General features: G+C 46.0%; 1 protein-coding gene across 1 annotated transcript in view; it reads left to right on the top strand.

Annotated features, from left to right (window-relative positions):
• Positions 1–13,281, top strand: part of MLLT1 (MLLT1 super elongation complex subunit) — a 32,315-nt gene continuing 19,034 nt past the window's right edge. The window contains exons 1-3 of the mRNA XM_058858544.1: positions 1–173; positions 3,738–3,918; positions 6,766–6,848. Coding sequence (XP_058714527.1) covers positions 162–173; positions 3,738–3,918; positions 6,766–6,848 — 276 coding nt within the window. The 5' untranslated portion in view covers positions 1–161. The remainder of the gene's footprint in view (positions 174–3,737; positions 3,919–6,765; positions 6,849–13,281) is intronic.

Raw genomic sequence — 13,281 nt, 5'->3', positions numbered from 1 at the left:
GAGGCGGTGGGGAGGGGGGTGGGGGGGACGGACAGAGCGGCTTCGCTCGTGGACAGAGCAGGGGAAGAGATTCTCTCCCCCCCGCCCCGCCGACCGGGCAGCGAAACCGCCGCGGCGGCGGGAGCGAGCGAGCGGGGCCCGCGGCGCTGCTGTGCCCAGCCATGGACAATCAGGTGAGGGGAGCGGCCGCGCCGCGCTGCCGGAGGGGTGGGGCGGTGCCGCCCCCCCTCAGAGAGGGGGGCATGGAGGGGAGGGAGCCCCGGGAAAGGGGCCCGGAATGGGGGGGCGCCCCTGTCGGGAAGGGGGGGCTGGGGGGCATCGCCCCCTTTGGGGGGGTATGTATCTTCGTCACACGCTCTTTGGGGAGGGGCACACCTCCTCCGTACCCTTCATTTGGGGGTGATACATGTCCTCCCTACACCCTTTAATGGGCACACCTCCTCCCCATCCCATTTGGGGGGGGGCATATCTCGCTTTTGGGGAGCCCATCTCCTCGTCAGTCCCATTTGGGGGGCACACCTCCTCCTTCCCACACCGTGTTGCGGGGGCACATCTCCTCTCCTGTCCCTTCTGGGCGGCACACGTCCTCCTCACACCCCTTTGTGGGGACACACCTCCTCCCTACAACCCCCATTTAGGGAGCACATCTCCTTCTCACACCCTTTTGGGGGTGGCAGATCCCCTCAATCCAATTTGGGGAGTTACACCTCCTTCCCACCCCCCATTTGAGGATGGTTCACGCCTTTTCCTCACTCCCTTTTTGGGGGACACATCTCCTTAATCCCATTTGAGAGGCACACCTCCTCCTGCCTGCACCTTTTGCGTGAACACATCTCCCCAATCCTATTTGTGGGGGCACCTCCTCCCCACCCCCCATTTGGGGGACACACCTCCTCCACACACCCCATTTGGGGGGAGGGGGGGGGCTACATCATCTCCCCAATCCCATTTTGGGGAGCACATCACACCCCTCATTTAATGGGGACTCCTCCTTCCCACCCCGCATTTGGGGGTCACACCCCCTCCCCAATCCCATTGAGAGGGGGCACCTCCCCACACCCTTCTGGGGGGGGGTTTCAGCCCTCTCCCCTCCGTGGGCGGCCGCTGCAGCCTCGCCCGCGGCGGGGGGTGTGAGCAGCATTTCCCGCAAATTCCTGCCTGGGATTATTGCCGGGGAGGGAGGTGCCGGCGGGGGACCCCCCCCGAGCCGCGCTGGGAAGGGTTAATGCCACCGGGAGAGTCCCTGCCGGCCCGGGGGGTTCCAGGATGCGTGCGGGAAGTTTACCTGAGGTGATGTGGATGGGGAGCCTTTTGTGTGCGGGGAGCGGGTAACAGGTACCTCCCGGGCTGAGGTTCGGGAACGAGCCCCGCTATCCCGGATAATCACCCGGAGGAGCGGGAATGGGAACTGCTGATGGCTTTCAGGCAATTAGCACATCAAACAAAAACCAGAGCAGCCTTCAGAATGTTTATTGAGAAGTTGAAAGCAGGCTCCTTTGTATTATTACAAATTGTTTGAATAGGATCCTGATTTCCCTTTGTTGAGAGACACGCTTGGAAAAAAAGGAAAAAACCCTCCATTTTCGGTGGAGCAACTTTGGATGCTGGTTATGTTGGGAGATCTTATTTTCAAATGTGTTTCAACTTTTGGCTTAATTCACAGCGATTGTTAATTGGAGCAGGGTGTGAGGAGTGCAGCAAGTACAACTTTCACTCTCAGTTAAACAGTTCTCTTTTATGTTTAATTTCGGTCTCTTCCACACAGCCCCATCTGGTTCTCAGCTCCAATTTCTCAGCCGTTTCAACTCGGAAAGGCAGATTTTGTAGCCTGACAGTCATTTGCACTTCTCAGGAGAGGGGTAGTAACTGGCAACAGTAGCAGGATTTAAAGGGTAATTATGGAATCGATAACGTGAGGCTGCGGCACAGCCTGGCTCAGGGGATGTGAACACTGTGGGAAGCATCCCAGATAAAGCAGGCCTGCAGGCACACTCCAATGTGAGCTCAGGATTTCGGCAGGCTGGCTCCACATAATGCTTTTGCAGCGTTGGAGGGATTGCTGTGCTCGGAGAGAAGCACACCTTGCCTTTCTTCTCAGCCCTTAATGCGACATGAAAGAACAGCCGGCCCTGGGCCTTGGTTCTTAGCGCAGGAGCGAGGTGGAGCTGCTGTAGATAAGCCTTAAGAACAGGAAAAAATGGCCTGCCAAGAGAACTTGCAGAGGAAGGTATCCCAAAGAAGTGCTGTAGCAATAATGGTGAAGGAATTAATGAGATGAGTTTGTCCCCGAGCCTTAGGATTGATGCGTTGGGTGGCTGAAGGTATTTTGCTGTGAAGATTTAAACTGCCTGAAAAACTGTGTTAAGGCTTATGGTTGAAATTGGAACTGGACTGCAATTTGGGAGGTCAGGCTTTGATGCCTGGTGCTCTGCAGACCTCCTGTGAGAGCTTTTTACAAAGACAAGAAGGCTGAGATGGAGACACTTGTGCATTTTCAGCAAGTATTCACCATGCTCTGGAAAAAAATCTCGGGTTGGAGATGCAAAATATTTTTAGAGCATTAATTGTGATCGCATTCCTTGCTGCAGTTTGTCAGGGGGAAAATAAGGGTGATACTTTCCCTAAACGTTTGTCTGAAGCTCAGGAAGCTTTCTCTTTCCCTGCTCATTGTCTAACATGCCCTTGGTTTGGCTCCAGGTCAACATGTAATATAGGTAATGACAAATAATGCTGCCTCTCCCAATGGTAATTGGAACTTGCTAGGAGGAGCGAGACACTTTTTTTCAAGCCTGAAGTGAAGAATGGGGCAGGGACTAAAACCAGCCCCTTTTTCTCTGAGCCTCCGGGTGCTGAAGCTGGATTTTAGTAGGTTTAGTTTGGAATCACTGCTGCTGCTCTGGTTTGTGTAACAAATGTGCACCAAAGTTGAGTACCTTGAGTGTTATTCCCTGTCTACAAATGTGGCTCTAAGATTTCCTTGATTTATCTTGTGTTTGACTCCCATTTGCCTTTTTTCTGTTACATCTGTTTAATTCATTTCCTTTCTTTTGGTGTGAAGTCTGCAATACTATGTGGATTTTCACCATTAATTTCATTTGGTTTTTAAGGCATTTAATGGGGTTTTTGTGCTTTGAGCCAGATGTGGGATAAACCTTCTCTGTTACTCAGAGATCAGAGTAGGATTCAGGAGTGCAAATCAGAATTAGGTCAGTTTAGTGTTGGACATTGTACAGGCAGATATGTTAACTTGGTCTTTGAAAGTGAGATAATAAAATATATTTAGAACCATACAGGAAACATAATTTTCTTCTGATGAGTGATATATTCTAGAGAATATCGTAAACCACCAATTCATGATCTGATTTTTCCTGTTTCAAGATGAGTTTTCTGTCAGTGCTGTGAATTCTGTAAGCTGTGAACATCAAGTTCTGTCTCTGACACTTTCTAGAAATAAAGATTCCTCAATTAGGACTTTGCTGACAATTTAACTGATAAGTGAGGCAGAGAAACCGATCCCTCTTGTAGAGCTGCTCTCTCTGCAATGTTAATATTAGGAAGAAAATAGGTATGAAATGGTGCTGGGAGCTATTTTTGTGTCAGCTTTGCCGTTGATAACAGCGGTTTGCAGTCTGAGGCTGATCCCCACATGGGGGCTGTTGTGTTCCCTGGCGGATCCAGCACCTTCCAGCACGGTTTTGTGTCTCTCTGCTCACGGTCCTGCCTCTGTCCCCACGCAGTGCACGGTGCAGGTGAAGCTGGAGCTGGGGCACCGGGCCCAGCTGCGCAAGAAGCCGACCACGGAAGGGTTCACCCATGACTGGATGGTGTTCGTGCGGGGCCCGGAGCAGTGCGACATCCAGCACTTCGTGGAGCGCGTCGTCTTCCGGCTGCACGAGAGCTTCCCAAAACCCAAGCGAGGTCAGAGGGGTTGGATGTGGTTTATCTCTATGAAAGAGCATTTTGCAAGTCAAGGTTGGGTTGAACTGTCACTTTTCTGTGAAATATCTCCTTAAAGAGGAGCGAAACGTCCATTGCGTGCACTCCAGCTTTAACCTTTCCCCACTGTGTTTGAGGAAGGTCAGGGAGAATGGGACCTTCCTTCTGCTGAAAGGGCAGGAGGTGAGCTGCTTTCTCCTCTTATTTAAGCATTAGTCTGTGCAGGTTCTCAAGACACATGTGACAGCAGAAAATAATTCATGTTACACAGTGGGGAAGATGGGTTTGATTTGTTAGAATTTGCCAGCAAAAGCTAGAAGCACATGAGAGATGCTCTAATCTTGGGCTCATATGTGTAATGGGTATGGAGATTTGCAGATTCTTGCAGTTTCTAGTCTCGGGTGCCTGTTCATGTAGCCTTAACCCAGCAGAAATGAATGCTGCCATGGGGTGATAGTGTCTTTGCTGTACATTCCCTCTGCAAGCCCGGTGCAGTCATCCTGGTTGGGTTGCAATGTTATTTTCTGATTTTGTTTTCTGACTCTGTAGCAAATTAACCTTATTCTTGGCATGGGGTAGCAGGAGCTCATGAGGTTGAGGTGGAGGAGCAGGAATTGCCCTTCTCAGGGGCAGTGCAGTTACATCTGTGTAGGACTGTAACTGAAGCTGCAGCATTAGTGCTTTAGGAAATACAAGCTGCCCGTGAGAATTGTTGTAATGTGCATTCTTGGGAATACTGCTTTGGGAGCAGGACACTCAGGATGCCTTAGGACACCCTGTGACATTGGGTATTTGTGGGAGTCCACAGTGGAAAGGAGCTGAGGGGAGCTCAGCATTAACAAGGGCGTGACTCTGGTCTATGTTGGTAATACCTCCTTTAGACTGATCTGCTAAAACTGATGTATGATAAGCAGGTGCAGGACTGAGCTGAAAGCAATCTGTAGGTTACAGTTCTTGTCTTCTGGTGTAATTAATTTATTACAAATAACTGTGTTGGGATAGTACATAGAATCCTGGAATGGTTTGGATTGGAAGGGCCCTTAAAGCCCATCCCATTCCAACCTCTACCGTGGGCAGGGACCCCACCCACCATCCCAGGCTGCTCCAAGCCCCGTCCAGCCTGGCCCTGGACACTTGCAGGGATCCAGGGGCAGCCACAGCTGCTCTGGGCACCCTGTGCCAGGGCATCCTCACCCTCACAGGGAGGAATTCCTTCCCAATATCCCATCTATCTCTGCCCTGTGGCAGTATAAAACCATGGCCTTTGCTCAGTCAGTAGCTGTATCATCTGCCTTTACCGGGGTATTTTTTCCCAGTCCCTGGATTTTCCAAGCTTCCTTGAGCTTGCTCCTAATGCCAGCATGCTTTTGGCCAGGGTGTGTCTGGGTTGTACTGTGGCAAATGCTGTGGCAAATGCCTCTCCTATTCCTGAGTTTATTTGAAGGGTTTCTTCAGATGGTGCCCTCTTGGAGCAGATCCTGGTGCTGAAGGTGGGCTTGTGCTGCTGGCAGATTGCTCTTGGAGCCCTTGGAATTTGTCAGAATAGAGTGGCAGAGGAACAAAGGCTGCTTGGCAGATAGGCTTAAGATTCCTGCTGCCATATTGGCACTGCTCTTTGGTTTGGGATTTTTCCCTCTAAATGACAGGGTTCTTATATGAAATTCAAGTTAAAGCAAGTCTAGAGGTTTTTGTTATTTTTAGTGATGCCCTTTTTTCTCAGTTGCATTTGGAGTGCTGCTTTCCAGCATCTTAATGATGGTAGAAGTGCTTAGAGCTGGGTGGGGATAATACAGCTACATTAAAGGAAAATAATTTGTGTGCTTTTAGGTTTGATGTACTGTTTCCTAATCATATTAATTACTTGGAATTCTTAAGAGAAACTCAAAAGATTTGCACTGAATTCCTCTAATTACCTAATTGACTTTATTTACATATATTGTAGTGCATAAATTATATGCAAGTGCATCCGGTTCCTGAGAGGGAGAATATCTGTGTGGGTCTCATGTTTCTCCTGGCAGCTGTTGTGTGCTGCTACATCATGGCCAAAGAAATGATCCTGGAATCCTTCAAATTGGATATCCTGGAATGGATAATAGGAAGGATTCAGGAGCATGAGCCCATACCAGATAGCGGGACAGGGGGAACTGAGGCAGGGACATGCAGATTAATTTCTGAGAAGCAATTAACTTTTCTAATTGCTGTTTCTGCAGTAAGCAGCTCTGACCTTAGCAGAAAACTGGTTCACCTTCCTCCTCGTGTTTCCTTGTGTGTGAAATAAATAGCAGTGCTCACCTGCCCTTCAGGTTTGTTCAGCTGTGGGGGAAGCAGCAGCCTGGAGCGTGGCCGTTACCCAACTATGAGCATTGAGGAGTGCAGGGGAGTGTTTCAAGGAAAAAATAATCACCTGCTTGTGTGTGGTAGTGTTTTGATTCAGAAATATGGGCATTAAAGTAAAGTTTACCTTTCTGTGCTGTTTCACCTTTTGTGTCTTGGCCATTCCTTGCCAGGCACTTGGAACTGGCAGTGTGCATTGTTGTGGGACTGCCCAGAAATGTAATTGTATCTCAGTGCACAGGAGGGGAAGGATCTCACTGAGACTCTGGCCTGCAGTGTTTTATGTTTCCGTTCCATGGGAGGAGCTAAGAGCAGATTTTGTATTCTTAAGTAAGCCTGTGGCCACCATCTTATTCTGTGTGGGTTTTTCCACAAAGGTCAGTGTTTTAACTATGCCCTGAGTTGTCAGAGGCCCAGTTCTCCTCTTGCATCTCCTTTTTGGCTCAGATAAAGTTGTGCTGAATTCCAAGTTCACATTTATTTGTTCTCTTTCAGTGTGCAAAGAGCCCCCCTACAAGGTGGAGGAGTCTGGCTACGCTGGCTTCATTATGCCCATTGAAGTGCACTTCAAAAACAAGGTAGAATCTGATTTCTGGTCTTCTAATTGTTTTGAGCTGTGCCAGAGCCTGAAACTGCCTGACAGAAAGACTCTAAATTATGTGACTGTTTTATGTGTGTGTTTTTTATTAGTCTAATAAATAGAATTTAACTGGGAGTTGGAAGCTCCTGCCAGACTTCAAAAGAAAGCTTTTGGCAGAAATGGAATTGCACAGAAAGGTGATACCAGGACAGTGGATGGTCATGGAGATCCTGAGCAGAGATTGTACACTTGTAGCTTCTTTAGCATGGAGAATATTAAAGCAATATTATTATATTTAAAGTATTTTATGTACATGTGAAAGTAAATAAACATAAAACACGGATACTATAAATATTTGTAAACACTGTGTTGATTGTCAATATATTAAAAAATCTGCTTTTGAATTTGCAAGCTTATTAAATTTAACTGTATAGGTATGAAATCTGCAGAGGCCCAAGACAAACATTTGCATTTACAGCACAAGTATTTAGAGCTGTGTTAAAGATATCCCTGTTCTAACTCAGTGCTCTTCCAGAAAGAAAACACTAAATATTTTAAGGCTTAAGATGCACTGCCAGCAGGTATATGAAAGTTAAAATTTGGATTTACTACTTGCTTTAAGTCTACCACAGAGGTCACATGCTGTAGGTTATGAAAACAGGGAATTGGGCACTTGTGTTCATATTACCTCAGTTTCAGTTAAATTGTTTTGTTAAACATGAATAATGGATGTTTCTGGGTTTGATTACTGCTTAAATAATAAAATAAAAATGAATGTTTTGCTTATGATCCCTAAGAGGGAACTGAGATAAACTAAAGCAAAAATGTTGGGCCACATCCCTGTAATCTGTGCTCTCCCACCCCCTCAGCTCTCCGAGCAGCAGTCCTTACCCCAGGTGTGTTGACAGCAGACCACATGTAACAGCCTCATTCTATTTAGCTTCCCTTCCTCCTTTCCCTGTCTCTCCCACAAACATCTGTCTGCTGTTCTCTTCTGTCGCTGCTCCAGCCCAGGATGCTCTCCTGGCAGTGTCACTTTGTGAATAATCAGCATTTTGGGTTGGGTTCCTGGCCTACCACATTGCTCTCACCCCACTTTATGGGTTGGAGGAATAAGCCAGATAATGGGGCTGAGCCACAGAAGACAGAGTGCCCTCCTAAGCCTGGGAATGTTTTGCCCACAAGTTGTTTTTTGGGTGGGTAGGGTAAGCCAAAAGGCTGGGAAGAAGAATGGCAGGCAGGGACTGAGGGGTGAACGTTGTTGATACAAGCAGCTTTTTGGCAAACACTGAAAACTACGACTTGAGTGCAACAAAAACACCTCAAAAGCTTGAAAGTAGTTCTACTTCTGGTGGCTTTCCTGAGGTTTTAGATGGGAATCAGAAAATTCTCCATCTGCACTAAATATTGGCTTAAGTCAGGTTCAAAATCCTTTACACTCTTGACCAAAAAATGTGAACTTCTCCAGGCTGATTCCTTAAAAGTGAAACCTCTAATGCCTGGGAGGGGTGAACTGTGTTTTAGTTCTACCCTTTCATTTTATTTTCCCTTCCTTTCTTCATCCAGCTGTTCCCCACTCTTCCCTTTTCCCTGCAGTTCTCCAATGATTTCTTTCACAAATGCTCAGATCTCCCTCATTTCTGTGTCTTTTTGTAGGTGCTCACGTTTGCTGTGACTGCCATCTGCGTTCCTATGTTTTCTTTTCCCTCTGTCCCTCATATTCCCATGTTCCTCATGGAATATGGAGCTGGCAGCTTTTCTGACTAGAACTTGCTTTCACACCCACTGGGGTCATCACTCCTCATTGTTCCTCCACGCACGTGACTGCAGAGTTGTTCCCCAGCACTGAGCAGAGAGGTGGCTTTTATAAATAAGGGAAATAGGTGGGCTCTGTTCTCCCTGGAAACAATGGAAGGAGCTGTTAATTTAGGAGAAGGCTCTTTGTTTCTGACATTTTGGTCTTCAGAAACATGACAAATAAATAGGAGAACAGGTTGAGTTGCAGACTTGTTTTCAAAGCTGCAGATCTTCAAAACACTCATTTTTGCCCTGTTTTTTTAGCTGCATGTTTTCTGGAGAAGTTCTTTTCCGTTTTTAAGCTGATTAACAAATTGCTAATTAAGGAGTTTCAGGCAGCACCTCATTATTTAATTGGGGCAAGGGGTGGTTGAGAGAAAAGGTGGAAAAGGTTCCATCTTCCAGCATATCATTGGAACAAGGATGTGTTTTCAGATTCAGCCATGAACTCAGGATTGCAGGGAGCTCAGAAGCTGCTGCTGAGGGCGTGAGCAGGGACAGGAGGCCAGGAAGGGCTGGAGCTGTGCCAGGCCTTGGGATGGATCTCAGGGCAAGGTTCTTCCCCCCGAGGGTGCTGGCACTGCCCAGGCTCCCCAGGGAATGGGCCCGGCCCCAAGGCTGCCAGAGCTCCAGGAGCGTTTGGACAGCGCTCTCAGGGATGCTCAGGGTGGGGTTCTTGGGGGGTCTGGGCAGGGCCAGGGGCTGCACTGATCATCCCTGAGGGTCCCTCCAACTCAGGATATTGCAGGATTCCATGTGAAGAGTCGGGCTCCTCTGTCCACTGCTGCCCAGTGATGATGCCGTCTGGGAATTTTAAGAGCTTTGATCATTTTCAGTAAGTGCAGTTGAAGGAAATGTAAGAGGTAAATACATCTACAAAGACAGAAATGCAAAGTCTGGGATAGTAAAAATTAAAAAGATAGGGAAAGAGGAGGAGGAGGGGGAATGGCAAAGGTTTAGGATACAGGCTGTGTTCTCCTGAATTAAAGAAGATGGTGTTAAAACACCAAACAAAGTCTTCATTACTTTAAGATCTTGTTCTCACTCTGATCTGTGTAAACCTGTTGACACTGGTGGGGATCAGCTGGTGTGTGTGCAGCAGATATTGTGAATTGATTACAGCATTTAGGACTCTTCCTTGAGTAATTGTCTTCAAGTAGATGTTATGGATTGGTCCTGGGATGGGGGTGAAAAGGCTCTTTGAAGGTGACTGGGCAGCAGAGCAGGGTCTGGGTGGTTTTGTGGCATATGTTCCTCACATTCTGACACATTTTTGTTGATGTGTGTCCTCATCTGAAACCAGACTTGCAGAGGCTTTGGGATTTGTTTATCGATGCATGTTTAGCTTTGTGAAGGTGAGAAAAGAAAGGATTTAAAGAGGGAGTGAGCCCAGTCTTTGGAGATTGATCTTTGCCATGGTTGGCTGAAATGATTTTTTTTCCACAGTTTAAGCCTTCTTTCTTAGCCATTTCCTTTCCCTGTTCTGATTTGTTACTGGGATGATAAATCCTGGCTGTCAGAACTGTGTGCTCTTTGCTTTGGCTAAAGAAATACCAACCTGTGCTCTGGGAAAGAACAGCTTTACTAAGAGCTGTTTTAATGAACTTCATCAGGATTTTTTTAAGCAACTTGGCATAAAATTGCCCATTGACTCCTTGTTTTGGAGGACTCCCTTTTTGTTATCATTGTTGTGTGTTAGGAGCAGCAGACTCGGTGCTCTTGGTGCCTTTTTGTCAGATGGGGAAGTGTCAGCAGAGTGTGAAAAAGGTGTAAGAGCCTGTTCTTATCCTCTGTGAACATTGCTGGCCTGTGTTTGTCCTTCCTGTGCTGCAATCCAGCTCCTCCATGAGCAGGTGCTTTCTCAGGGCTGGTATTTGAATTGCAGAATATAAATTGTGAATATTGCAGTGAGCCTGGGCAGTTGGAGGCTCTGAGCAGCCACAGGACTCGCAGTCTCCTTTAACACTGGCAGAGCCTTTACTGCTGTAACTGATCCTGAAAAACAAATGGCAGAGGCTCAGCAGGTTGATTGATAAAGCTTTTGAAAGTCGAGTTGGCTAATGACAGCAGATCATTTGGACTGGAAATGTTAGTGTGCTATTTTTGTTTTGAAATCCTTTGTGTTCCTGTAACGAGGGCTGCTGTGAGTGGCTTCTGGTGCTTGAATCGATACAAACCCCGTACAACAAATGCGTTGCTGTTTTTCTCCTGCTCTTCCCCTTCCCTCTCCCCCTCAATTTCAACAGTCTGGAGGCTTTTTTTCATTGTTGTCTCCAAATAAATCTCTTCTAGTGGTACATGCTGTAATCTGGAGGCTGTAATACAGGTCTGGCTTTGGTATTCATTCCCTGTGACATTTTTTGCATCCTAATCAAATTAGATCAATCCTCCCCACAAAGCTAAAGGTCTAGTAGATTTTCATGTTATTCTGATATAAGGCAGATGATATTAATGCAACATGGATAAGATGTTGTATTAAAGTCTCTTTAAAGATGCTACCTCCTAATTTTAGTGCTAGAGATAAAAGCCTTCCAGGATTTACATAATGGATACATGGAACTTGGGCTTTTCCTATTAGTGAGAAGGAGATAAGCAAAGAGAGCAAAGAAATTCATTTGATTTTTCCAGTGAGGTTCAAAAGAAAAATATGCATATTTTACCCCTTCTGCAACCTTTGTAGAGGTGATATAAAAAACAAATAGAGAAGTATTGGAAAAGGGGAAAATTATTTGTGTATCAGAGTAGGAACTCAGTGGAGACATTGTAGGTGGGCTGCACATATGGCAGGGGAGGTGAAACAGGATCAGCTACAACCGGTGTCAGGACTGTGCCATCAGGAAGGGATTGGCCTGGGGAAAGCTGGGGCAAGTGTTGGCCAGGGAAATACTCCTCAGGAAGGTTGAAGAGCCTGTGTTTGCATGAGACATTTGATTTTACTGAAATTGCCATTTGGGGCAGGATGTGCACAGGTTTGAGGAGAGCTTTAACCTGTTGGAGTTTACTCAGGGTTGCTGAAAGCTGGGGAAGGAGTGAAACTTGTCCCTTTGTCTGCCCTTTGAGGGAAACATTTTAGGTCTGTTCTGTACAATGTTCCTTCCCAAACCTGCAGCAATTCCTTTTTTGTCCTGCTGCTGCTGACCAGGGAATCTTTGCTTTTACACTTTTCTGTCAGAAATTAGGATGGATTATCAATTTATCCATTTTTTTAATCTGAGGAGGGCCAAAACCCCTGGGCTGTGTGTGTTTGAGTGGCCATTCAGTGTGGCACATCCATAGGCACCTCCAGGTGATGAAAATACTTATATATGTATATTTGCATGGCATCTGTGGCAAGGCTGTGTTTGCAAAGACAGAAGCTTTATCAGCCATGCCAGCTTCATATCATGTATTTGTAAGAGTTAGTAGATTATTAAGTGTTTGTCTTGGAGTAGTGAGTAGATAAAGAGATGTATTTACACTAATCTACATTATATTAAATATATTCGTTTTACTCTTTATATATATATGTATATATATATATTTGTGCATATATAATAAAAATACGTTAGGAAAACCTAATTTTCAAACAAAGTAATAAACATCTGATGGAGGAAACTCCTAAATGTTTAACCCTGGAGAATCTCCCAAAAGATAAGGATGGTTCATGGATTCCTGAGTGGAACATAAAGCTGATTATTTCAAAATCTGAATATTGGGCTATTCCAATTTCCAGTGCCCTGTCTGAAGGCTGCTCCAGGACCAGTCAGACGGGTTGTACCAGCCTGGGAAGGGGTTTCATTTCTCCAGACTGTTCTGGATAAATGCCTCTGTCAGGCTGGATCTATGGCAAAAGGGAAGTGGTGTTAGATGTTATAGTTATTGAATAACCATGAGCCTGCTTCCTTGGTGTGCTAGATTTTTGTAGATAATTTTGTTTTATGGCTTTCTAAAAGTGATTTATGAGCTTTATGCGCACGCTACCAGTGAAATTCTTTTGATTTGTGTTAAGTGGCAAAGGGCACACCCTGCCTTAAAAACAAGACAAGGAAATTTTAACAAAAGACTTTAAAAAATTCCTCCTCTTATGAAAAGTGCCAAAAGAACTTTAACCCATTACTTCAGAACTCAAAGGAAAAATAAAGCAGCTTCAGAGCTCGTAACAGCTCAGTGGCAGGCGGTGCAGACAGGAAGCAGTAAAAATAAAACCTAATGTACCCAGCTCAGGAGATTGGAGGTGGAATAGGGGGATTCACTGGATGAAGGGAAGTTTACAGCAGCTGCAAATAAAACCCCTGGCTTTGTGGTGTTCACTTGTAGTTTACTTCTCTGGCATCCTGGGATTTAAGGGGCAGATGCAAAGTGAGGTTCTGAAGTGCCTTGCTGAGACATCCCTGCACCAGCTTAACCATTTCGTGGCCAAATGCACCACTGAATTTGAATCTGAACAATTCATATCTATCAGTTAGAAATGGACATGATGCACCCTTTTTAAAACTTTTCTTGCATGTAGGGCTGTTTAGAAAAGCTTATAGTCCTGGGAGCAGCAAAATGTCTTCCCTTGTCAGTTTTTCTGATTGATTTCAAGGAATATCAGAAGGTGGAATTATCTAAGAGAAGCTTGGCTTGTGTGTGTAGTTGCTGCTGAAGCAGGAGTA

This window comes from Poecile atricapillus, chromosome 28 (genome assembly GCF_030490865.1).
Source record: "Poecile atricapillus isolate bPoeAtr1 chromosome 28, bPoeAtr1.hap1, whole genome shotgun sequence".
Classification (NCBI taxonomy): domain Eukaryota; kingdom Metazoa; phylum Chordata; class Aves; order Passeriformes; family Paridae; genus Poecile; species Poecile atricapillus.
Note: the sequence above shows the minus strand (reverse complement) of the source record. Positions and strands in the feature narration are given on the sequence as shown.